This window comes from Lactuca saligna, chromosome 2 (assembly GCF_052625555.1).
Source record: "Lactuca saligna cultivar CGN05327 chromosome 2, ASM5262555v1, whole genome shotgun sequence".
Taxonomy (NCBI): Eukaryota; Viridiplantae; Streptophyta; class Magnoliopsida; order Asterales; family Asteraceae; genus Lactuca; species Lactuca saligna.
The window spans coordinates 42,918,303-42,945,472 of NC_136418.1; the positions used below are offsets into that span (position 1 = coordinate 42,918,303).

Here is a 27,170-nt window from a genome sequence, read left to right on the forward strand (position 1 = left end):
TTAAGGAAAGTATTGCAAGTTGGCAATATTAATCATAGAAAACAAGAGTCATTCTTTGCAAAGTTGTAAGGATAGAATAGTTGTTTTGCTATAGTTAAGGGAGAGAATATTATGCTTCATTTCAAATCTAAAGGCTTAGGTTGTGGAATGTTAATAAATTTAGTCAAAAGTACATAGTGTGTTCTTAAAATTTCGATTATGATTACGGCATTCCTCTTCACAATTCGAATTTTGAGAACATAGCAAATAAAACATTATGGCAAAAGATTGATAAAGTATCAAATCTTTATGTAAGACATTTTGCATCATGTCCCATACGCTTTGGGTACAGGATCGATTGCAAATGCTATAATATTTGACCATTCTAAAATTTTCCAAATGTTTAGAGCATTTAGAGGGAAAAAGAACTAGAATCGGTTTTTGACCAAAATAATTAAGCAACTATCAAAGGACAATCCAAAGTTCGCCGAGGATTGATCGCTTGTGAGTAGTTGGAAGTATACTATTGGAAAATATGGAAATCTTTCCATATTGGATGGACCATATCGACATTATTATGTATAGATAAGATTCTATTGAGAATGAGTTGTCATATGTTAAGTATGGAAAGTTTTCCATATTGGGAATTGAATATTGAACATCTATGTCTAGATTAGAAACTTTTTTTTATGCAAAAGGATGTTCAAAGGAATGTACTTTGAGTGAGAGACATCACATCTATGGAATTGTCTTGTAACAATCTCCAATAGAGGACTTTGTAATTTCATTGGCAATAGTCTTTGTGACTTTGGTGCAGTGATATTGCAAAAGGATCGTTGCATAAAATGTTAGAATCTAGCATATTCTATAAGTGGCAAGAATTGATATTCTTACATTTATAAAATGGATTAGGATTTGTGAAATGAGAATGATTGGAAATGTGTTCAATTTGATCTATTTCACAAAGTAAGAATCATAGGTAAACATTGTGTGCATACTAAGAGCATGGGACAAGTGTAATAATTCAAGTAAGAAGTTGATTCCCCGAAAACAACAAATAATGAGTAATCGATATGGTGATAAATAAAAGGTGTTTTTATTTATGCTTAAAGGTTTGAGGCCATATGGGATTAGTATTATTCTTGTGTTTCACTTTGCATGTTTTGACTTCCTGAATAACTTAATTGATTAAGAACAGTCAAGTTATTCAAACGGACCACAGTCGTTCATATGTTGGAAGTAGATATGAATGAAGACTGTCGTGAATTGGTGTGTGGATTGTCTAAAAGAGTATTAGACATAAGCAAATGTTTGTTGCAACGTTCATGAGTGCTTATAAATATGAATTTGAGCATTGGATCAAACCCACGCTCACTTGGATCACTCCATGGATTGTATCACGAGTGATTGGTGAGACGATAACATCTTATATTCTTGAAACCGAGATGTGTGAGTTGTATCTTGCTAATCGGTTGCACATTGATAATATGTAAACACACCAGTAACTTGGTTTCATAAAACATATTGTTGTGTGTGATTCGGTGAGTAGGTGCAAGCGAGCATTGAATCAAAGTTTATCCGTTCCTTTTATCCCAAGTAGGATAAAAGCAATATCTTTGGGCCCCTCGATGGTTTAGTGATAACAAACGTAAATGCTCGGCCGGGCTAGGGCTAATTTGATTTGTTCAATTAGTTAGTCGTCATAAATTGGAAGTCGAGAAATAGTACATAAAGAATGATTTGAAATCATATCTCATACGATATCTAGAATGGAGGAATATATGATCCGTTATCTAAAGGACACGCGTATCTGATAGGATCAGAGTTGACAGCGACTTTGGAAAGCTACGATTGCAGATCAGGATCTGAAGTCATACGCAGAATAGTTATTAGACTTATCCAAGTGGGAGACTATTGGATTAGTGTTTAAGTCCATAACTATTTTGGTATGTACTTGACCCGATGGTGCATGGTCCTTTTGGGTTGCCTTCACCAAGGCAACTTGATATGATGAATTATGGAGAGAAAGGATTAAATATGATTTATTAATATATTATGAGAATAATATATTAAAGGAGAAATCATATTGTTTAATTAATATTAGTCAATAATTAATTGGTAATTAGTTTTGTGACTAAAAGAGATTAATTAAACTTAAGGGACTGGAATTGTAATTATAAGATAATTGCAATTTGGGCTATGGATTACCATATATTAAGGAGTGGACGAATTCTATGGGAAAACCCATAAGAAATCATCCAAGGCCTTAAGGAATGAAGTCCATGGGTTGCTTAGGGCTTAAGCATCCAAATTAGGGTTTCCTTGTTAGATAACCCTAACAGCCTAACTATATATACATCCCTTATGACCCAAAAACGTGGCTAAGCATCCTTCTAGGGTTTCACACGTTTTAGGGCAGCCTCCATCCTCTCTCCTCTTCATCCTCTTGCGCTTGGTGTTTGTGAACCATTAGAGGAGTGACATTTGTGACTCTAAGCTTTCTAAAGTCAATACAAGGAGGAATTGGATTGTTATTGCTACATAACAATCAAGGTAATGTCTTAAACCCATTCTTATGTTAATGTGATTACTTGTATGCTAGAATTAGGGTTTATAGTCTTGGGTAACTTGCATGTACAATAGAGAAACCTAGATCCAAGCATTAGGGTTTGTATGAGCATATAGGATGTTCTTATGACCAAAACCCATCAGCATCCTATGGACCTTAGCCCAACTTGATAATCTATGGACCATCTAGCCCACTATACAAGTATGGATGATTTACACAATCAACTCATATATTTAATTAGTCTCCTTTTGATCACTTAATTAATTCTAGATTAATTCTTGATCAATACTAATTAAATAATAATATTATTAATATATTAGAACTTATAATATATTAATAAACCATAAGTGTTATTTCTCTCATTTTAGTTTATCCAAATGCATGATGTCATGCAACCCAAATGGACCATGCTGATCGGGTCAAGTACATCCCATAATATTTATGAACTTAGACACCTAATCCAACAGTGACCCTATAGAATCATATGTTATTGGCAAACATCATTCGAAAATGATTATTATGCATATAAATCCAACACTTCCCGTATGTGATAGGAGTTGGTAGTTAACTGATGAGTGGTATCGACTCCCCATATCTATGGGAAATCAGTAAGGTTTATGATATTGAATGTTTTATGTTTCATTAAAGTGTTATGAGGTTATGAAAAAGAGTTTCAAATTCATGAAGTTTTGTAAGGTTAAATGTTTGAATGATCGCAAAAAGTTAAAGTTCATATGAAATATGTTGAAAGTATATTTCATACTTATGTTGCTAATTCTAAACTCATGTATCTCATGAGTCTTTTGATTTACTTATTTTGTTTTAAATGTGTTACGTACTTAGGTTTAGAAGCTATGGACTAGAACAACATTATTAGTGAATGCTTATGGAACACTTAACATAGTCTTAGGGTCGTATAAATATTTCCCATATACTATGGTTGTGATATTAGTTTTGTAACACCAAACGTTTATAAACTTTCATAATTTTATTTTATTTTATTATTTTATTTTTTTGAAGTTTTTGTAAAACCATATTTTGATCATGTGTTATTGTCATGATAAAAGCGCAACCATCGTATTTTAAAGGTTTTAAAAGTATGAGTGTTACATTCGAAATCTTGAAATCGTATTTTAAAGGTTTTAAGAGAATGGTTTGAAATCAACATGTGTTCGAGAACATTGTCAAATACTCAAATTTATTGAGTGCATGAATAAAAAATAAGGAATGGAGCACCATATTTATATTGTCATGCTAAACATAAAAACATCCTAAAATAACTCAATAACTTCCAAAAATAACTAAAAATCCAGTAAATAAAAACTAATTACAAGACTCACCGTAAGTAATGCAAACCTTATCCATTCTTGCTGCCTAGCGACTTCTTTGTTATAATCCAAAACGGACAAATGTCAGATCTTATCACAAAACTTTCATAACTATTCAAATTATGCTATTTTGTGGCAGAATAACTATGGATTCTACTTTCTTAGCAAAATTTCATAGTTATTCGGGGTTTTTCTTTGTAGTGAAAGTAGATGATCTCCATCAATGATGGAAAGAAGAGCTCATAATGTTACTAATAAATGGGTTTAGGCATATAGAAGTTAAAAACTCGTTGATAAATCACATGCGTAGCCTCGTTCATCTCACTTCCATCCATTTCTTTTCTTTTCTCTCGTTAATTTGAATTCAAGAACGTTGTGTAAAGGACAACTCGATTCCTTTAAACAGATTCGTGTGTTTAATGAGATAGTATAGGTCTCCTTTTATGGTAGCACTAGACCGAGTTTTCGAAATTGCATTCGTGTTCGCAGGTCGTGCCCATGCATAAGTTTAGTGTTTTTGGTCTACAAAATCCAAGATTTGCACCCCCGGGTAAGAATTGTAGCAAAACCATAAACACAAGCTTATAAGTCTTTCATGCGTTCAAGCTTATAAACCTTGTTGAGTTTGATCTTTCTACCAACGTGAGACTCATTCCCACATTCATCTCTTTTGCTAAATTTATTCTCAAATACTCATCTTCAAGTATCGGTATCTTATTCGCATATAGTCCATTTTGGACATATAATATATCGTTTCGAAGTTCTCACGGAGAAGAACACAAACCCACTTAGAGTTAATTATATATACAACACATGTATATATTTATATATGTCCAAAGTTGGTAAAAATATAAATATTTATACTAAATTTTCCAAAATTAACCCAAATCAATAGATAAAGTTTAATAAAACCATGATTACAAATAAGTTCACATAGTCACAACTTCTTTCTCCCTTCATGTTCCAATCAACAATAAATTGCCACAATTTTGTTTTATATAAGGGCAATGTTCATATAAAAAACTAGGTTCTTTTACGAGATATCCCTAAAATATAATTGTGTGAATTATATGAGTTTGAGGAAGTATTTCAAATAGGGAGAGGTTCCGATCCACTTTTTTTTTACATTGAAATGATGGTTATTTTATTAAAAAGGAAGTTGAGTACCCCATGGCTGATGGCACCACTTGAAGACAACAAAGAGAATGAGAAAAAAACCCACCAACACAATATTATATTGAACGATACACAGTTACTTAATTTGTAACTAAACCCATCAAATATCATATCATGCACCACATGTCACCAAAATAACACGCTTCTCTAATTTAGAATGAAAACAACAAAATAAATCGACTTTTAAAAGCATATCATACAAAGACGAAGTGATCCAATTCCCTATATGACACCGAAATAACACATTTTTTTTAGTTTAGACCGAAAATAACAAAACAAATCGAGTTTTAAAAGCCTAAAATACAAAGACCAAGTGATCCAAAGCCCATGGGACATTAAGCTAATCTTTCACATTAAGGAGTGTTTTCAAGATGGTGTCGGACATACCATCAGCTAAAAAAAACATGTGGCCAGCACCTGGGATCTCGTGGTATTTGATCCATGGGAGTTTTTGGGCAATGTAACGTTGTAATGCCACAGGAACAAAGTCATCATTATCACCCATCCATATGTGAACTGATCCTTCATTATTTGGAAAGGGATCCTCGAGCTCCATTGGATCAAATTCCCATTTACCATATGCAATTATTAGATCACGATGGAGAGACTCGAATTCTCCTTGTGGGGTTGTCTGCATCTTTTAAACACAAAAAAGAGTAACATAAGCCAAATTGTTTGATATTTTTTTCCTTTATGATTTGATGGACTTTACCAGATAGGAAACAGTTTATATATATATATATATATATATATATATATATATATATATATATATATATATATATATATATATATATATATATATATATATATATATATATATAGAAAGACACAGAATACCGGTTAAAACTTCGAAAAAACCTTTTTCGGCCGGTTTTGAAGATTTAGCCGGTTTCCGTCTTTTTTTGTTAGTTTGCTTAAAATTTTGGGACTTTTTCGGAAACTACCTTATAACCAAAATAATGGGATTTTTTTTGAAAATTACCATGGAATTAATGGATATTATTATTAACAAATCATTTATAAACATAACAAATATTTTTATTATAAAAAAGAAAATACACTTGTTGCTAATTTCTAGGAATAAATTGGTAGTCTAAGTACTCCTCTATTTCTTATTAACCACATCAAACTCTCTACGTTCCTCTTATGCATCGTTGTGGGTTTGATTGGTGAGATGTATTCAGTGAGTGTTCTTCTAATGTTGGTGTTCCTCCTATGTTGTTTTACCTAACTACCACCCAACATCCATACCTCACATGGTAACAACCATAGGCTAATACACATCCATCAAATGTGAAAAAGTGAATCGTGAATGATAGTTTATATGGAAAAAAGTGTAGGGTGATTATCTATTTAAATTATCATTCAAAGTTTATTTTTCACTATGTTTGTAATTTGATGATTGTTACCGAATAATGTATGGAGGTTAAGTGGTATTTATGTTAAAGATGTAGCACCCGGTTCCTGGTACGTAAATCTTAATTGAGTATTTTTCCTTTTTAAGCCTTGGACTCGGCGACTCATAGGTCCGACTCGCCGAGTAGGGACGGGACCCCGGACACATTTAAGTTAGCGACTCAGCGAGTCCATATCCTGGACTCGGCGAGTCACCGTTGTTGGATGAAACCCTAAGTTTCAGGGGTTTGCACCCTATTTAAACAACACATCCGCCCCAGGCCAGCCCCCATTCACCCACCAGAGCTCCCAACCCTCGTTTAAGCTTGTTCTTTGAAGAGTTGAAGCATTTGTTGTGTGCTCTTGAAGGTTTTGAAGAAAAAGGGAAGTAGATCCAGAAGAAGGGAAGCCATCCAAGCACCATTGTGTTCTCTCAGTAGTTCCATTGAGCCGAAGGATTTCCGGAACAGCAGCAGCAGTCAGACTATTCCCACGAAGATCAGTAGCTACTCCGAGGTGAGTTACCTTCCAGTAGCGGTGGGTCTAAGGCCACAATGTCGGCCCACCAGTAGGAGATGTATGATAAATGATTGTCTTTGTGATATCATCTAGGTTTGCTACTACCTGATATGTTATATGCTAGTATGATATGTTGTATGTGATAGTAGTATAGTTCGGTTGTTAGGACCGAAGGGTAGTCAGACACCCCAGATACGTCTGACAGTATGTGATGATATGTTTGCATGCTGGCTTGTTATGTTGTATGCGATAGAGGTAGTAGGAGGGGACTAGTCCCCGAATTCGGTTGTTAGGACCGAAGGGTAGTCAGCACCCCAGAATGGCTTGACCCGGGTAGGTCAGCACCCCAGAATGGCTTGACACGGGTAGGACGGCACCCCAGAATGGCCGCACGGGTAGTCGGTACCCAAGAATGGCCGTACCGGGTAGTCAGGCACCCCAGAATAGCCTGGCAGTATGTATGTTATGTATTGTATCGTATGTGGTATGATGGGGGAACTCACTAAGCTTTGTGCTTACAGTTTACAGTTTTGGTTTCAGGTACCTCTTCATCGAAGGGGAAGGAGCTGGCTCGGTAGCGGCACATCATGCACACACCTTGGTTTCCGCATTTACTAGATTTCCTTGGGATTTATACTCTGATGTTTCGAGTGGTTGTATGACTTGACTTTTGAACATGGTTTATGTTGTGATGTAGTTTGGTCAAACAAAGTTTTTATCTATTAACCTTTTCTAAAGTAATGTTTTAAAAACGAAATTTTTGGACGTGAAAATTAGGTCGTTTCAAAAGAACATAATGAAAGATCTATATATTCATGAATTATTATTTAATGATATTTTTTAATAGCATGTGATCCTATAGCGTCACACCTAATAGAAATTAGACACTTATTGATTGTGTATTAATAAATCTTATCAACTCTTGTATAACGATACATAGGAGGAATATAAGGAGTTTGAAGTGCTCAACAGACAATAGAAACAGATGTATTTCCTTTGTTTATAATAAAATTATATTTGTTATGTTTATAAATGATTCGTTAATAATAATATCCATTAATTTTATAGTAATTTTCAGAAAAATCCTAATATTTTGGTTATCGGGTAATTTTCAAAAAAGTCCTAATATTTTGAGCAAACTAACGAAAAAAGACAAAATACCGGCTAAATCTACGAAACCGGCCAAAAATGGTTTTTTCGAAGTTTTAGCCGGTAGTTTGTGCTTTTCTATAAACAAAATTTAGTTTGGGACTTTTTTATAAATTGAACTAAAATTTTGGGACTTTTCTGAAGATTTTCCATATATATATATATATATATATATATATATATATATATATATATGTATATATATATCCTTATTCTAATAAAAGAATAGTTTTATTCTCCTTTTTACATGTATCATCTTATTAAACCTCTTAATTAATGCATATTATATTCTTTTTTTTTTTACCATGTCTCACCCTATTATGTCTCATAATTAATAATGTCACTTGTCAACATATTGATTATTCATTTTAAATTTTGAATTTCTCACTCTATCTTCATTAAATTAATAGCATTAAAATAAAAATTAAAATAAATTTAATACAAATTATAAAGTGATATAATTTCACATAATTATTTAAATTAATGATTATAATTTTATATATAACTAAAAAAATATCTTAATCAATAATTTATTTAAACTATTTGATTAATAACTTTGAATTTTTAGTATAAAAGTTTAATTGATTTTGTAATTGTGGTTTCCATGGGTTATAAACTAATATATATATATATATATATATATATATATATATATATATATATATATATATATATATATATATATATATATATATATATATATATATATATATATATATATATATATATATATATATATGAGTGTTTTTTTACCGAATTTATAAAAATGGCTAAATATAGATACTCACCGTTATTAAGACACCTAATACTACCGAATTGAAGGCAGTGCGACTATTCTCATAAATTTTAGTTATTGGAAATATCAATTTATTTTTTTCCTCGAAAAGACAATTAATTTTTTTTTTTCGATTAGAATCTTTTTAAAAGTTTACTTGTAATCTTCCTTTTTTGGTAAAATTAAAAACTTTCAATATATATTTTTTTTTTGTGGGAAAAGAACTTCACATAGAATACTATTTAGAATCTAACTTCAACTTTTATGTTTTTTGGATTATAATATTTTTAATCTTAAAACGATTGATCCATAATAATGTTATTATATTTTTAAAACTTAATTTTTAATCTTATTTTTTTTATTCTTCTTAACTTTGATCAAACCAAAAACCATAATAATATTATTATATTTTTATAATGTTATTATATTCCAAACACCAATATAGAATTGGCAAGCACATGTAAAGATTATGGCTTTTGGTTGGATCAAAGTTAAGAAGAATAAGAAATGAGGTTTTTTCATATTGATCCAAAAATAAAATCAACCGAGGTTATCAAAGTGATACCAAGTATCATGTAACCATAGAGATAGAGTTATAGCTACAAATTTTCTAAATGATAGTTAACATATATATATATATATATATATATATATATATATATATATATATATATATATATATATATATATATATATATATATATATATATATATATATATATATATATATGGGTAAGACTATCCATACCCCCTTTTCAATCTAACAATACACCCTCATCATTACCTACAATCATTTTCGTAATAATCAAGTCATAATTACTTATAATCTTTTACTTTTTGACTTTTAATTATTAGTAATTTTAAAATAATACTAATAAATAGTTTTCTTAGGGGTAATTTTAAATGCACAAATAATCATGGGATTTTCCGATTAAAAGCCATAAGATTAATAAAATTTTCAATTACACCCCTTTAATTTCCAATGAAGTTTCATTTTGACAGATTTTACTTATTATGTTTTTAATATACAGTGAATTCATAATATTATATTTTTAGATAACTTATATAATACGCGATAATGTTCAATGTTATTGAAAATTAAATATAACTATATCGTTTTTAAATATAACTATATCGTTTTCTGGTTTATGAAATATAATACGAATTCCTTGCATATGTCAATAAAAACTTAAATCAATAAAAACATATTATGGAATTTATGTAAGAAAATGAGTAAAATAATAAAATAAAAATCATAAAAGTTAAAAGTGTATAATCTAACATTTGCATAAATAAAATGGTTAAAATGAAAACTCATGCAAGTAATTTGAGATGCTATGTTTAAAATGACAAAAAAGTTGAATTATATTTATACTATATTCAATATTATAATTTTCCATTTCCATAAAACTCACGAATTCATTCGTATAAATAACAGACCCTTTTTTAATATATATAGTTATAAATAATTAAATAATTTTATATACAAAATCAAAATAAAAAATAAATTTGATGTAAATTTATTTAAAAGATAAATTATATTCAATTTATAAATTGATGTAATATAAAAAACAAAAAAACTGTTATAAAATGTAATATTGGAGTGAAGTGTAAAGCTCTTTTTATTATTGAAGGAACTTGGAATATTTTGTTAAAAGAGTTACTATGAACATAATACTTTATTAATAAAACCAGTGTGATTTATTAGCAAAACAGTTATAAAAAACAATTTTTTTAGTTTTTATATATGTCACTAAAAAAATAAAAACAATACTTACAAAAACTATAAAAAGATAAAACAATTAAAAGATGTATGATTCAACATCTTTAGAACTAGTGGGTTGTAACCAAAAAGTTCGATAATAAAAAAAGTTTCTCAACTCTCTATCATTCATCAAGAAAGAGAAATGGATAGCTGAAATCTATTGGTTAATATTTGACTTATTTGTTGGACACATTATTTAATGTTTTAAAAGAATACATTAATCTGTTTACTTATTTGTTGGACACATTGTTCAATGTTTTAAAAGAATACATTAATACAGATTGGTTAGAATTCTGAAATAATTATTATAAAAATGAAAGATATAGAATTTGGTACCAAACAAGTGATGATTGAGAGGGGTAAGGTTAGAAAAAAGGGGTATTGATAGTAGGACCCTATATATATATATAAACAAAGTCATCTAGAAAAGGAATTACCTGTAAATCAGAAAGCTTTGATAAAACTTCCATGTCTTGGGGAGAAAACATTTCACCGACCCGAGAAAAAAGAGATGGTCTAGGGAACAATGTTTGAGTGTTCCACCAATAGGTCAATAATGGGAGGTAATGAGTAACACGTCGAGACCATTGGTCTCTCTTCATCATTTTATTATACACTTCATTGGATAAGTTTGAAGGGAAGGAAGACCACCAGTTATTAATTCCAGGTGAAACGAGAGCTGCTCCTTCCAACCTATTTCAATCACACATACAAAATCAATATGTTTAGAAATAAACTTCCCATAGAAACAAGGCCAATTTCCACAAAAAAAAAAAAAAAAAAAAAAAAAAAAAAAAAAAAAAAGGAATATCTACTAAAAAGTATTTATATTTAGGCTATTATGTTTCACTTTAGTCATTTAAGTCCTAAATATCGGAAATATATTCATTTTATCCCTTTTATCCAATCAACAAGGAATCAAACTTTTAAAAATTACACTTTTAGATTAAATTATAATTTTTATTATAAATTTAGTCCACAATTTATACTTAGATTTCAAAATTTTGTTAAAAATTCATCCTACATTTAGTTTTTTACATCTTTTTTTTCAAAATTTTGTTTTGAATATGTTTTTTTTACTTTATAAAAACATATTTATACAAAAATATATATATATATATATATATATATATATATATATATATATATATATATTCACATAAAAAGCCTTCATTTTTCTACATAACTTTCTTTAAAAAAATATTTTTGATTGCAAAATACGTATTAAGAATTTTAGATAATTATTAAATGCATAAATATATTTACAAATCAAATTTTTTTATTTAAAAATGTATATACACACGTATTTGATATATATATATATATATATATATATATATAAACACCTATTTCAATAATAAATGCATTTGTATACATACACGTTTTTATAAAACAGAAATATATATATAAACACGTATGTAGCACCTGGTTCCTGGTACGTAAAAAAATTATCTAAGTAATTGTCATTTTAGCCTTGGACTCGGCGAGTTGTAGGTCCGACTCGCCGACTAGGGACGCGGTCCGGGGGCACGCTTAAGTTGGCGACTCGGCGAGTCCATATCCTGGACTCGGCAAGTCACCGCTGTTTGATGAAACCCTAACTCCAAGGGTTTGCCCCCTATTTAAGCTAGCTTGTGCGACCCAAGCTCGCCCCCTTTCACCCTTAGAGCGCCCTACATCAAACCCTAACTCGTTTCTTGTGAGATTGAAGTGATTAGAGTGATTCCTTGATGTTTTTGGGAGAAGAAGGAGAGTGGAGCAAGAAGAGGAGAAGGAGACCAGATATCTTGGTGCTATTTTAGAGTTCTCTGAGGTATATCTCTACTCTATTCTGTTTACATGCTTAAAACCCCATTAGAGCACCTTTTGAGCTCTTCTTGAACCTTTTCCAAGCTTGTGCATGAAGTAGAATTCGTAATAGGTTGAGTATCCGCTAGAACTAGTCATTTTTGAGCTCCAGAAGCTTAGATCTATAACCTTTATGGGAGTAAATTGTTGGAATGTCCTAGATCTACCTTCTTAGCCATTATTTCGCCCCTAATCCCCATTATACGCATTTCTACACGTAAAGTTGGAAACTTTACATGTAAACCAGGCCTTAGGAACCCATATCTATAAATAGCATGAGCTGGATCCAAGCAAAATCGTGTGTATGATTTTTGCATGTGGCCGACTCGGCGAGTCGTTCATCTGACTCGGCGAGTCGGGTTGCGAGTCCCAGGGTTGTTCCCTTTTTGTGTCTGCGAGTTGGAGTGGATAGTCATAGGGTATGACTCAGTGAGTTGGAAGCCAGACTCACTCATGAAGTAACTCGGCGAGTCAATGCCATGACTCGCCGAGTTCATGGCAATCTTCTTGTCTCAAGAACAACTCGACGAATTGTTCATACAACTCGGTGAGTCACAGCTTAGAGTGTTCTTCGGATGAAGGCGAACTCGGCGAGTTGTTCATACAACTCGACGAGTAGGATGAAGGACTATTAGACTTGGGTATAGAGAAAGGGACTCGGCGAATCGGCAAGCCAACTCGGCGAGTCTGGTCAACTGACAGTTGACTGTGACTTGACTCATGACTTGTTAAGGGTAAATGGGCAATTTACCCTGAGGGCGGTTAGCAGTATTTGACTAAGTGTTTTGTGGGAATTACAGCCAGAGGATTTCTGGAGAAGCAGCAGCAACATACAGACTATTCCCACACAGATCAGCAGCTACTACGAGGTGAGTTACCTTCCAGTAACGGTGGGTCTACGGCCACAATGCCGACCCACCAGTAGGAGTTGTATGATGGATGATTGTCTCTGTGATATTCATCTAAGGTTGCTACTACTTGCGATATGTTTATGTGCTAGTATGATATGCTGATATGTGCTAGTGATAGTAGAGGGAGATAGTCTCCCGATTACCGATCGATAGGGCCGAAGGGGCGGTCATGCCCAATCATGCTAGATAGATTACGAGATATATGTGTTATGTGGTAGTAGTAAGGGGTGAAATAGTCCCCAGTATCCGATCGAGAGGACCGAAGGGGGAGACCAGCACCCAGATATGCTAGTCAGTATCCGGTCGAGAGGACCGAAGGGGAGGCAAGCTCCCAGTTATGCTAGATAGTATCCGGTCGAGAGGACCGAAGGGGTAGGTCGGGCACCCAGATATGCCTGACGATATATGCATGTTATGTGATTGTATGATATGTGGTAGGTTGGGGGAACTCACTAAGCTTCGTGCTTATAGTTTTCAGTTTTAGTTTCAGGTACCTCTTCTTCGAAGAGGAAGGAGCTGGCGCAGCAGCGGCCCATCACACACATGCTTCGTATTCCGCATCATGAGAACTTCCTGGGGATTTGTACTCTGACATTATTATGTTTTATGAAATGTTTTCCTGACATGCGATATCTTTTTAAAATATTATGATCAGTAAATGTTTTAATTCGAATGTTTTGCTAAACATATGTTTTCAAAAATGAAATTTTTGGCTCGTATTTTGGGGTGTTACATTTAGCCTTCTGAGAGAACATTGGAACAAACTAGTCTAGCCTAGAGAGCGGTTATTGATTTGAGATGAATGCTTATATGTTTAAGCGGGGCTAGGTCATTGTTACGAGGTTTAGGGATACCGAGCACGTGAGTTACTAGATAGCATACGAGGTGAGTCTTCTCACTATACTTTACCTAGAGTGGTAACTATGTGTGACTGGAAGGTCTTATATGTTATGCGGAGTATGTGATATGTGTTGCTATGTGATATGTATGTGTTATGCTATGTTATGAGTACCATGATATGGACCGTAAGGTCAACAATGTATGGACCGGAAGGTCAAGATGATAAGGACCGGAAGGTCATACGGGTAGGGTCGGAAGGTCTACTAGAGTTGGGATGGAAGTCCCCTGAGACACATGGATCGAAATATCTCATAGAGTTATGGCCTGGAGTGGCGTATGTGTTGCATGTGGCATTTTGGGGAACTCACTAAGCATTTATGCTTACAATGTTATGTGTTATGCGTTTTAGGTACTAGCGATGATTGCGGGAAGATGCAGACATTATTCGTACACACTGGCAGGAGATTTATTGTATGATATTGGGATATGTTTTCCATGATGACATTTGTTAAACTTGAGAATTTGAGAATATTGAATGAGTTTTATGTTATTTGAAAAATGAAAAAATTGTTTTGAAAATTCCCGTTGTTACAATTCTATATATACATATTTCACATAAAAAATGTTTTTAAAAAATTATAAAGAAATAAGAAGTTTTTTTACGTGAAAGTATGTTTTCTATCTCAATATGATTTTATAAAGTAAAAAAAAAGTCATATTCGAAACAAAATTTTTAAAAAAGAAAATATAAAAAATCTAAATTTAGGATGAATTTTTAACAAACTATTGAAATTTATGCAAAAGTGTAAATTTTGTTACAAAATTGAAAATCTAAATCAAAAGTATAAATTTTAGATCAAATTGATAATAAAATTTAATATATTAGTCAAAAAGTATAAGTTTTCAAAGTAGAATGAATGTTAATTTGGTAAAACAGTTAAAATGAATGTAATTTTTTTGTTTTTATGACTTAATTGACTAAAAAATAATGTCTAAATTAATTGTAAAACTTAAACATAAGAATTTTTCAATAGATTCAAATAATAATAATAATAATAATAATAATAATAATAATAATAATAATAATAATAATAATAATAGTTTGTTTTTTATTTTATAACATATTATACTCTTAAATTTTATATTTAACACACACAAGCCTTTAACGGTCATTTTATAGACCGATGGGCACATTTCCGGCACTTTCTATGTCAAATGCCCGTTGCTTTTCTTTCTTTTTTATTTTATTTTATTTTATTTTTTATTATACCCTTTCAAATGTATATTTTGTGGTTTAAGAACTAAAATGATATTTCAAAAAAAAAAATGTTAAGGTTTTTCAGGAATAAATTGCAAAAACTGACGAGAAATAGATTTCTAACTATAAGTGTTGTTCTTAAATCACCTTTTTATGGTTAAATTATAGAAAACTTTCTTACAGTGAAATCTAACGAATTCTAAACTATAATAGTGTAATGGAGTGAAATCAAACTCTCAACCGTTAAATAAGAAAAAGGTTTTTTTTTTTTTTTTTTTCAATTGATTACAACTTCCAAAGTAGAGTATCTTTTTGTTATTTATTTATTTATTAGGTGTAACATTTATGTATTATATGATTTTATTTAAAAAAATAAATATGATTTCTAAATATTTAAGAACTTTGAATTTATAAAAAAAATTAAAAAAATATTGAATTATTAAAATTAAAGTGTTTTTTCTCTTTTAAATTTAAACAAATAATTTAGATAAATAAACAAATGAAACTAATGAGTTTTAATTTATAAATTTTGAAATTAAAAAGAAAGTTAATTAATGAAGTTGAAATGCATTTATTATTATACACTTATTGCAATTAATACATTTAATTAAATATTATGTGAAATTTAATAAAAATGAAGCAACCACAAAATATCATGTGGAAAAAATTTAATTGAAAATAAACGTAAAATGATATGTGGTCAAATCTATAAAAGTGTGATATTTAACAAAAAGATTTTCATATATTATAGTAGATTTGAGTAGTTTGAATTTATAAGAAATTTTTTAAAAGTATTGAATTATTAAAATTAAAGTGTTTTTTTCTCTTTTAAATTTAAACAAATAATTTAGATAAATAAAAAAATGAAACTAATGACTTTAATTTATAAAGTTTGAAATTAAAAGGAATGTCAATTAATAAAATTGAAATGCATTATTACTATATTTATTGCAATCATTTGATTAAAAATTATGTGAAATTTAATAAAAATGAAACAACCACAAAATGCTATGTGAAAAAATTTAATTGAAAATAACCACAAAATGATATGTGACTAAATCAATCAAAACGTGATATGTGGCAAAAAAATTTATTTATTAAAATTGATTTTTTTAACTTTTTGTTTGAATAGACCAAGAAAATCCAAGATCTATACAAATTTTGTTTACACCTTTGAGGGATGTACTTGAGACAAGACCAAACCAATTGTCCACCCATTGAGAATCCAACTAAATAGAATTTTGATCCAAGTTCAAGCTGATCAGCAAGCTCCTCTACATCAGAAGCAAAACTTTTTAGAGTTCGATTTGGGTTTGGATCACTCTCTCCATAACCAGGTCGGTCGAATGAAACAATATACACCCTTAAACTTTCGATAAGATCCTGCAAAGATTAAAAATAAATAAATCCTAATTAAGACAAGATAAATAACAAAATAAACACACAAAAAGAGAAGGATTCACACCAAAGAGGTTGTAATGGCTAATGGATTATATTCTTTGCAACTGTTATAACCATGAATGAATATTATCTTATATTTCGCTGAATCTTTTGAAACACCATGTTCCGTATAGGATAAATGTCTTCCATCATGAAGCTTTATCCTGGGTGATGTGATTGGAGGACCATCTGGAGATCCACATATTTTCGGAGGTGGTGGACTGAATGCTTTAGAAACTGATGCCAAGAATCCCATAATGAAGAGAAGTCGTAATTTCTTGAAAAATCCCTATGAAAATTTTAAATCAAGAAGCTTTTATAACTATTTAAATAATGTAGAGAATGAAGTTTATGTTTGAAATCACAATATAAGTTCACTTTTTAAGCTGACTTTAATTACATTGTATTTGAAGCTACTTAATATAATCTACTTAATATAATCTTGGTACTGAAAAAGAAAACGTACACATCAAAATCTTTGCTTGCTCATTATAACTTGTAAACATCATTCCAAAATAAGAGATATATTTCAAGTATCTTCATCAAAAGTGCACTTATGTGTTTCTAAAGATTAATCTTTTTAGCAACCTTCAATCACACCACAAAATACACACACATTCTCTCTCTCTCTCTCTCTCTCTCTCTCTCTCTCTCTCTCTCTCTCCCCCCACTTGGCAAACAGTTACTTTTAAAAATCTTTATTTTCTTAATACCCAATTATAAATTTAGCCCATATCTCACACATATTAGACACAACTCTCTTAGTTCTATAACTTTTCAAACTTTTTTTTTTCAAAAATGAATCCAAAACAATCTTCATTTTATCTCTCAGAGCAAATCACGTCCAATGTTCGACCGTTGGATATGTTGTTTATTGACCTCAGGTTGATTCATCCATGATTTCACCCCGACTCCAAACCTGTGCCTAATAAGTTGTAACGCCCGCAGATCCGGGCTAGTCAATTTAGAGGCAATAGGGGTCAAAAATGACTTTTCGACAAAAGATTATTTAGAATGAATAGTCTTAACCAAGTTTTAGAATATGTCACAAGGTTTCCGTACATATAAAGAACGCCGAAATCCGAGTTATAACGAAGAAGTTATGGCCCGCCGAAGTTTTACGGCAAAACCGGCACAGCACCGGAAGACGTAAATAGTGAATTTACGATAGAAGACTTTTTAGCCTTAGCAATCTAAACAAAGGTCGTAGAATATGTTAAACTAAGAGCGTCGATAAAAAGAACGCCCAAATCTGACTTCGTATGAGGAAGTTATGATTTTTCTAAGATTCGGCTTAGCAGTGTACAGCCCGAAACTCGAATCTTAGTTCGAGCGGTTTTTGGCTTACGTGAAATAAATGAGAGTTGAATATATCATTAATAGGAACTCAACGGTAAAAAGACAGACGAAAACGGAGTCCGTATGAAGGAGTTACGAATTCTTCGCGGTCATTTAACAGTCTAAACGCCTCGTACTGTTAAATTTAAGATCGGTCTAGAATTAGCTGACGGAGTCAAAATGAAAGATGTAGATATTATTTTTACCTACGCGTGGATATAAAGAACATCAAAAACGGAGGTCGTATGTGAAAGTTACGAATTTTAGAAGTCGGAAGTGTGTTGTGCGAAAATGGGTGATGTGGCACAATCTTGGCCATTGCTTTCTCCCCAAGTCTTGCCACTAGATGGTGACATGTGGCACCAAGTTCAGCCATTTTCACCCTATAAATACCACCTCTCCCACCCTCATTTTCTTCACACCTTTCCCATTCTTTCTTCTCTTTACTCTCTCTCTAGAACCTCTCTCTAGCCCCGAAATCCCCCGAAAAGCCTAGGGAACCTCCCTAGCACGAGGCGGAAGCCCCGGAGTGCTCGACGGCTCTGAGAAGAAGAGCTTTTCGGCTCGGAAACGCTGCTCCAAGCAAAGCCTGGTTTTCTATAAAACCCGCTGTAAGTGAGCTACGCCTATGCTATTTTTAATATAGTTTTTATTTAATTATATTAACGTTATTAAGAACATATAATAAATACTTGGGCTATTATTATGGGTTATATAAGTATTTTTTTAACGCTTATATAATAGTAATAATAGCTAGACTATTAATTAGTCTCGGCGAATAATAGACTAAAATCTATTGGTGATAATACTAGGTTTCGTCGAAAGAAATTATTTTAAAGTAAACGAAGCGTTGTCCGAGTACCGAGTCACCACCTTCTCAGGTGAGTGCATGGTCCCTTTCATCTTACACATAGATATGAAGTATTTATTATATTATTTATGAACATGATTTTAATACATAGTCCCTTTCATGAACATGATTTTAATACAAGTATTGATTGAAGTATTAATTATATGTTTATGTGCGAGTTAATTGATGTTGCTTGAAATTCGTGTTAAAGAACATACCTGATTATATTTGATAATTTAGGATAAAGAGTAGACCTAAATTAAAAATGAGGAATATTGGGTAGTATATTCTTACGAGTACAAGTGAGTAAAACTCAGAGAATAGAAGTTAGTATAAGTCACTTATCCGGGAGTATGGATTAGACATAGTCATTGTCCCTAGTCCGAGAATATGGATTAGGCATAATCATTCGTCGTTAATCCGAGAGTATGGATTAGCTATTGTCCCTAGTCCGAGAGTATGGATTAGGCATAATCATTCATCTTTAATCGAGAGTATGGATTAGTCATTCGTCCCTAGTCCGAGAGTATGGATTTGGTAAATTCGTTCATTTCTGATCCGAGAGTATGGAGGAGGTAAAACGACTAATCTTAGGTCCGAGAGTATGGATAGCCTCGTTGCGAGGATCGATGGGGTGGGATAAGAGTTGTTATATATATATATATATATATATATATATATATATATATATATATATATATATATATATATATATGTATGGTGAAATTGTATATTTTGTGAATTTTAAACTATATATATGGTATAACATTGTGGGATTGAAATCCCTATGTGCTCACCAGGTTTCCCAACCTGACCCACTCAGTTTATTTATATCACAGGTGTTGATATGAAGTGACATTACACTGAGAGATTTAAAGAGATGTAGACCACTAGTGTGAATAATTGTAAGTTCTGTTTATGCTTATGTTCCTGTATTAACGATGACATCCCAAACGTTTTAAAATGAAATAAATACGTTTCTTCGAAAATGTTTTAATAACGTATTTACCATGTTTTTCTGGGAACAAATTCCGCAACCTTTTTATAAAATGAAGTACTCTGATTTTTTATAAAGCATAAACAAAATCGGTCTTTTCTGGCCGTGATTTTTGGGGATGTCACATAAGTTCACTGCCAACACTATTACCCGATGCAACCTCTTATCCCAACCATCTTTCAAAAAATTCTCCGCTTCCCGAATACATTTCGGATGTTGAACTTGTCCAGGAAACACAACCCGATCCCGAATCGATAATCAAACCCGAACCGTTTACACAAAGCGATCCCGACGTTTTTTGCGAAACATAAGCCACACCATCCAACCCCAAACGACGAGAGAAAGGAAAATCATCGGTTTTGGGAGTGAAATGCACTTGTGTCACAACTAGGAATTTCGATGCTTTGTAAACATTGAACAATGATAATAAATGTGAACCAACAATGTGAAAGCATATATGATGCTTAATCAATAACAGCAAAACTTCCATCAAACACTTTATACAAGCACATCAAAATAGTCAACAAAGGATTGGAAACCCTAAAAATCCCGGTTTAAGTCCATTTTGGACTAGAAATTCCTTATGGCACCTAATGGACCAATAAGCTTCCAATTTGACTACTTTGGGCTCAGAACTCTTATATGGGCTTTAATTTGGACCCACTTTCATTCATTTTAACATTTTGGGCTATATTGGGCCTAGAATGAAATAAAATACACTAATGGACCTTATTGGGCCATAACAAAACTAAATAGCCCTAATGGGCTGTAAAGCTCATACTTTGATGAATTTTAGGTCGTGAATTATCCTAAAAGGGCCAATGGGCCGAAAATCATTAACTTGGGCTCCACAATATAGGTTTAAACACAAAAGGCCCAAACATTCTATTCTTCCTACTCTTTCTCGGCCCAATTACACCAAAAGAGAAAGGGTTGACTTTACATTGCCACTTCACCATTATTTTTTGGGTCTCCATGTATACAACTCATGTTTCTAAGCAACCATCTCATCACCACTCTCTTTTTTCTCTCGTCCGAAACCAACACAAACACACACACGCACACACTTCACTCAAACACTCTCAAAGAAACTCTCTTCATCCTTCGTCAAATTTTCGAGATTTAGGAAGCTTTTCAAGGAGATTATTCCACAAATACATCATCTAAGGTAAGTTCATGATTGGATGTATGATCTAGATTCTTTGTTTTATCAAAAATCTCTTCCTAATCTATTCAAGCTCATGATCACCCTCTTAGAAACATCTAAGTTCGAGATTCTCCAAGAAGACTTGCTAGGATCGAATCTTCTTCATTCTCTCTTCAAAAACCAAACCCACAACTCAAGGTGAGCTTCATACCCCTCTCTTTTTGGTTTTCATAAGTTTTATGGGGGAGACTACAAGCAAAATGTGTAGGTCTATGTGTATGTGTGTGCTATGTATGATTTTAGGCATGTATGTGTGACTTTATGTGTTTTTGTGTTGAATATGTAAACAAAAAGGGAAGAAATCTCGAGATATATGACTTAAGCAAGAAATCAAACATGATCTAAGTTATCTTACACTACATTAGTCAAGAATAATAACTTATAAGATTGTGATAAACATATTTCACCACAAAACCCATTTTTGGGCTTAAATTGTCAAATATACAAAAGTTGGGCTAAAAATTGCTAATTCACGTTTTCTTAAAGGTCTAAAGGGTCAAAACAGTTACAATAATTTCTTTTCTGAACATTATGATCTTCAAAGGACTTAAAATGTAAATATTAGCTTAATGGGCTAAATTTTTGGACTTTCGACCCATTAAGCCCAAAATTGCAAAAATATGACATTTAAAAGGGCTGAAGTAGTAAACTCTTCAAAAAAGGGGATAAAAATGTAACAAAACTATTTCAAGGGTTAAAAATGGTTTTCATTTCCAAAAAGGATAAAAAAATGTAAAGTTTTTTGGATTTTAGGATAAAAGTGTAAAAATTCCAAAGAGTTGGGCTTAAACCAAAAAACATTTTTCTGGAAGGACTGAAACTGCCAAAAAAATGAACTTTGAGCTAAAAATATCATTTGAACAAGTTTATGATGCAAAAGTGTCAAGAAAATGTGTTAAAGGTTTGAAATGTCTTTTCTTTTATATTAAGGGCTACATTTGTTATTTTATAAAAAGAAAGGGGCTGAAAAGGGTCAAACCACTATTTTTAAACCAATTATTTTATTTATAGAATATTGAGTCAAAAATACTAATCTACGGTTTACAAAAATCGAAAGACAAATACACATATAACTCTAAATATCATTATAAACAAATCGATCGGTCTCGAGTCGATACAAAACAACAATCGTTAAATCGAACTCTCCAGTAGATACGCGATACCTAAGACAAGTAAACATAAGTTTCAAATCATGCTTGTTGGACCTTGCAAGTCCATTAACATGATCCTTGGGCCCAAGGGATAATGATTATATGTTATTGGGCCTTCTATGATCCAAATTCCATATAAGGGGACCTTCAATGGCTCTCAAGTGCTATTGGGCCCTAATGATCTAATAGTATTGCCAGTAAGGTCAAAGTAATCAAATGCGAGATGGGCCAACGTGTCTTTCGCATCCACGACAGCGTAAAGAAAACTCACAAAAGTAGCAGGACTTTGTACTCATATTTTCCTCGTTTGCTAGGCTTACAAGTAATCAAAGTAAACAAATCGATTTGAGCATCAAGAGGTAGTTAGTGATCTTATGATCCTTTGTTTGTTCGAACATATAAGTGCCTAAATACATGTAAATTCATTACTGGAGATGGTTGTCGTTCTTTTAAATTGAAAAGAAACCTAATATGAAAAAAAATATTTTGGATTGCTCGGAAGAAAGTAATAGACTCTAAGGAAATGGAGTGTTGTGTGTTTAAATTCTACTAGTACATAAAATATTTGTTAATGCGGTTAAAATGATTAATTGTTATGTATATCAAACCGCACCAACAAATATCACATCAAAAAACACTTTTATTTAATTGTGCGATTATAAAACCACACCAAAAAATAGCCAAAACTGAACCAACAGATAATCCGAGAAACAAAAATACAAACTACACCAAAATACGATGAAAACCGAACCAAATAGGGAACAACACCCAAAAAAACCCATTGCACCAAAAATAGATTTTATACTACTATTCATATTGTTGCCTAACAAAATTTGAGTTATAAACTTCCTATCAATGGTGCTTCTTGTAGGTGAAATTAGTGAAATCACAGGAGACCTTCCATTTGGATGGTTGGGGGAGGGAAAATTCATCCTCCTTGAAGCTATGAGATATCGACGCCATCACCAAGAAGAAACACCGATTGGAAACCACCATTAAACCACAAGCATCTCCGCCACTTGTTTTTTTTTTGCCTATAACCACAATCACCAAGCGCACCACTTTTTCCACCATGAACCCTTTTCGAGCATCTATACATCGACCACCTTCACAACTGGGCTCACAAAACAATAAACCACTACCAGTTAACATCATCTCCATATGCCCTATCTTAGCCGGAACTCACTCATTATCAACTCCACTTGCTGAAAACAATTCCTAAATCTTCATTTAATACAACCACCCACATACCACTATCTCTTATATATTTCCAATCTACCACCTTTATTCAACTTTAAACATGTTTAACCCGACGCCACCAAATGTGAATCAGAAAAAGAAAAGGAAGAAGAAAAGAAATTTGATCTGCGTACCTACCTTCTCCATCACTAACCACTGAGAACACTGACCACATAGTCCTTGCCTTTACCGAGAACCATCCATGAACCTCCATCTCTTACATACTTCTGATCCATCACCCTTATTCTAACTTAAACAACTCGAAGACACCCAACCCGAATCAGAAAGAGATATAAGAGAGGGAAAAGAAATAGGAGTGTGACATGGTAAGATAAGAGAGAGAAGAGCGATACATGGAAAGTTTCTACTGAATTGGGATCCAAAGCTTGACATGCAGAGAGCCAGTGTTTACGGAGCTATGACGTCGAGCTACATGTTGGATCCACTCCCGATAGCCTTACTATTGGTTGTGTAAGTGGAAAAGTGAGAAAACAAGATTTTAATGAAAGATTTGTTTGTGACAGATTGCTATCGAAAATAGTCTAATTCCTTAAGAAAGTGAACATTCTTTTATTTTATTACTAACCACATAAGTGTCACATCATTTTCCCTTACTTTCCTCTTTTGTCACCTCTCACCTAGTTAATTAGATATATTATACACGGTTGTATAATACAAGTTGAAAAAGAAAAATAGATACAAAAAGGGTTGGGTGTGGTGCATTTATTTTATACTATAGAGGTACAAATGTATTTTAATGGTAGGGCGATCTTCATCACAAACACTACATCCACATCAGATTTATTGTGGTGGTCATCACATGCATACCTCTTAGCCTAATAATGATTGTTTCACAGAAGGCATGGCAGCTAGTTTGTAATTGAAATTCGAAATTGTTCTAATCTCATTAATCATGATTAGTGAACAACAGAATCATCTCTTATTATCATAATTTATCTCATATGCATTAATGTTACTTTTATGTAAAAGTTGAATGAGTTTTTGAATTAATTCTTACAATTGGAGATGATACTTCACTTTTGAGAAGTCACTCCAGCCGCAATTACGGAGATGTTGTTTGTTTTTTGTAAAAAAAAAAAACATCTTCGGACCTCTTGTGTGTTCTATTTGGGGCAATTGTTTTATTCTCTCTTTCAACCACTTTTTTCTTTTTTCTTGTTGAAATCTTGATTAAATGTTGTTTAAATCTTGTTGAATTCTTGTTTCACCTTTTTTTTGGTTTATTCTTGCTAAATGATTTTTTTTCGTTTTTATTTATATTAAATAATGATAATTTCTTGCTGAAATATCATTATTATTTTTTTGTTGAAAAATCATTATATTTTTTGCTGAAATGTCATACATTATTAAATTTCGGGTATTAAAAAACTATTTTCGTTATATAAAATAAGTTTATTTTATTTTTTTAATATTTACAGCAGCATGCAGATGTTAAAAACAAACACGTTTCTGATTACAGTCTTCAGTTATTTTGTCGATTTCTGCTGCTACAAAAGGTTGCAGAGATGGTCTACAGACTTAGTAAACTTCAACATTTTAACGATCCTTTTATAGGTTTTGTCATTTTGGCATTTTCATCTCGTAGCATTTTATTTTACAACTTTATTATATCTGGATATTATATTTTTATTATTTAATCTATCTATTTCAACATAAAAAATAGATTTGAATTTACTTTATAGAAATTTACATCATACAAAATATAATTTTCAACATTTACAACCATTTAGGGAACTCCGAATTTTAATCCTTTTGTTATTTTTCGTTTTTGGAATTTTCATTTCATAACATTTTATATTGCATATATTTAGATGCTATCTTTTATTATTTAATCTAGACAAAATTGCAAAAATATTTTTTTTTGTTGTCATTTTTGTCCAAAAAATTTTCGACTAACACCAAGGTCCAAAACTTTGATTTTATTTCTAGTTTTGTCCAAAATTTTAAAAATATTTTATAATTATGGATTTACCCTTTTTATTTATGTTTTTCAAATTTCTTTTATTATAATAATTAAACAAAAACCAAAAAGAAAAATAAACACAACCTTAACTCTACCAAACACACCCTTCTCTTTCCAAGCTACTAAACTTGTTTTTCATTCTTCACATTATTTCCCTCCGGTAAAACATTGTCGTGTAATGTCGTATGAGACAAAAACACGACATGATGACCCGATTTGCTATCCCTAATGGATCGGGGTTGTGAATTTTCCTTTTTTTTTTCTTCTTCTGATTTTTGCAATAAAAAGAAATTAAGTAAATAAAATAGAAAATTGTAAATCCGTCATTATAAATAATATTAAAATCTTTTTATATCAAACAAAATCAAAGTTTTGGAGCGATAATCTTAGTCCAGAATTTCTTGGACTAAATTGATAATTTTGGACAAACCACAATAATTATTTGTGCACTTTTGCCTTTAATCTATTTAATTAAACATAAAGAAGATAAAGTTAAATATACTTTATAGAAATTTACATCATAAAAAAATAATTTTGAAAACGATTAACATATCAAAGATTTAAAAACATTATCATTACATATCAGTTTAACGTTTTTTACCTAATAAATTAATAATATTAACCAATGTTAGTTTTGAAAAATAAAACGTGCAAGATAAAAATAAATAAGTTCATTTTTTAGAAGATGATTTTGAAAACAATCAACCTTTTAGGTTTATAATAATATCTTTTTGATAAATAAAGATTAAGAAAAATTTGATGTAACAAAAATGATAAGTGTTTAAAGCCTATGGAGCATAATAAATATCTTTTGGTGTTTACGATTCTAAATTTTCTAATCTTGAACCTAAAAATTTTGACTACTATACACATGTGTTTGTAAACTCCAATTCTTATACCTGGAATCCTAGAAGAATTAGATTAAAGAAAATAGATGGCCAATTCTGTAAAAGAGTCGAAGAAATTGATTTACAGACCTTTTGGAAGAACAGATGATGAACTGGGAAGATTCCTGGGCTGTGACCAAACTAATGCAACAGATTTCTTCTTAGTGATCACCAATTTCATGGTTGTTAATTACTTCGATTTAAATGGGTAAAAGAAGGTCGATGCTCAACTTTGGAGTCTTTTTGCGCTGGCCTTCACTGCTTTTGATGAATTATATTATTTAAACGTGTATAACAAATATCATGCGATGAATTATTTTATTCAATTCCATCAATGTCCAAACACATTATTTTCACTCACATTTAGGATCGACCAATTTAAATTAGAAAAGAAATACTATATATATGATGACCATTTTTAAGTCCTCTTGTTTGGTTACTAATTTTTTTTTTTTTTTTTTTAGCGAGTATGTCATCTAACTTCTAATTTTTGTCCCAATAGTGTGTAAAATGTTTAATGCTCGACAATGATAAGAAACTTTTTAGTACTTATAATATAAAG

General features: G+C 31.6%; 1 protein-coding gene across 1 annotated transcript; it reads right to left on the reverse strand.

Moving 5' to 3' along the window:
- Window positions 1-5,132: 5,132 nt before the first annotated feature.
- LOC145030908 (uncharacterized) lies at window positions 5,133-26,824 on the reverse strand. The gene is made up of 5 exons (XM_078979357.1): window positions 26,699-26,824; window positions 16,981-17,244; window positions 16,687-16,898; window positions 11,096-11,351; window positions 5,133-5,689 (listed from the first exon to the last, which is right to left on the reverse strand). The coding sequence occupies exons 2-5, from the start codon at window positions 17,209-17,211 to the stop codon at window positions 5,393-5,395; spliced, it is 996 nt and encodes a 331-aa protein (XP_078835483.1). The 5' UTR covers window positions 17,212-17,244; window positions 26,699-26,824; the 3' UTR covers window positions 5,133-5,392.
- Between the last annotated feature and the right edge of the window lie 346 nt (window positions 26,825-27,170).

Excerpts from the sequence above, each read along its gene's own strand:
- LOC145030908 (XM_078979357.1), bottom strand. The coding sequence starts at position 17,211 with ATGGGATTCTTGGCATCAGTTTCTAAAGCATTCAGTCCACCACCTCCG. Across the intron at positions 11,352-16,686 it reads CTCAAGTACATCCCTCAAAG|GTTGGAAGGAGCAGCTCTCG; the intron begins GTGTAAACAAAA and ends TGATTGAAATAG. Across the intron at positions 5,690-11,095 it reads CAAAGCTTTCTGATTTACAG|ATGCAGACAACCCCACAAGG; the intron begins GTAATTCCTTTT and ends TGTGTTTAAAAG.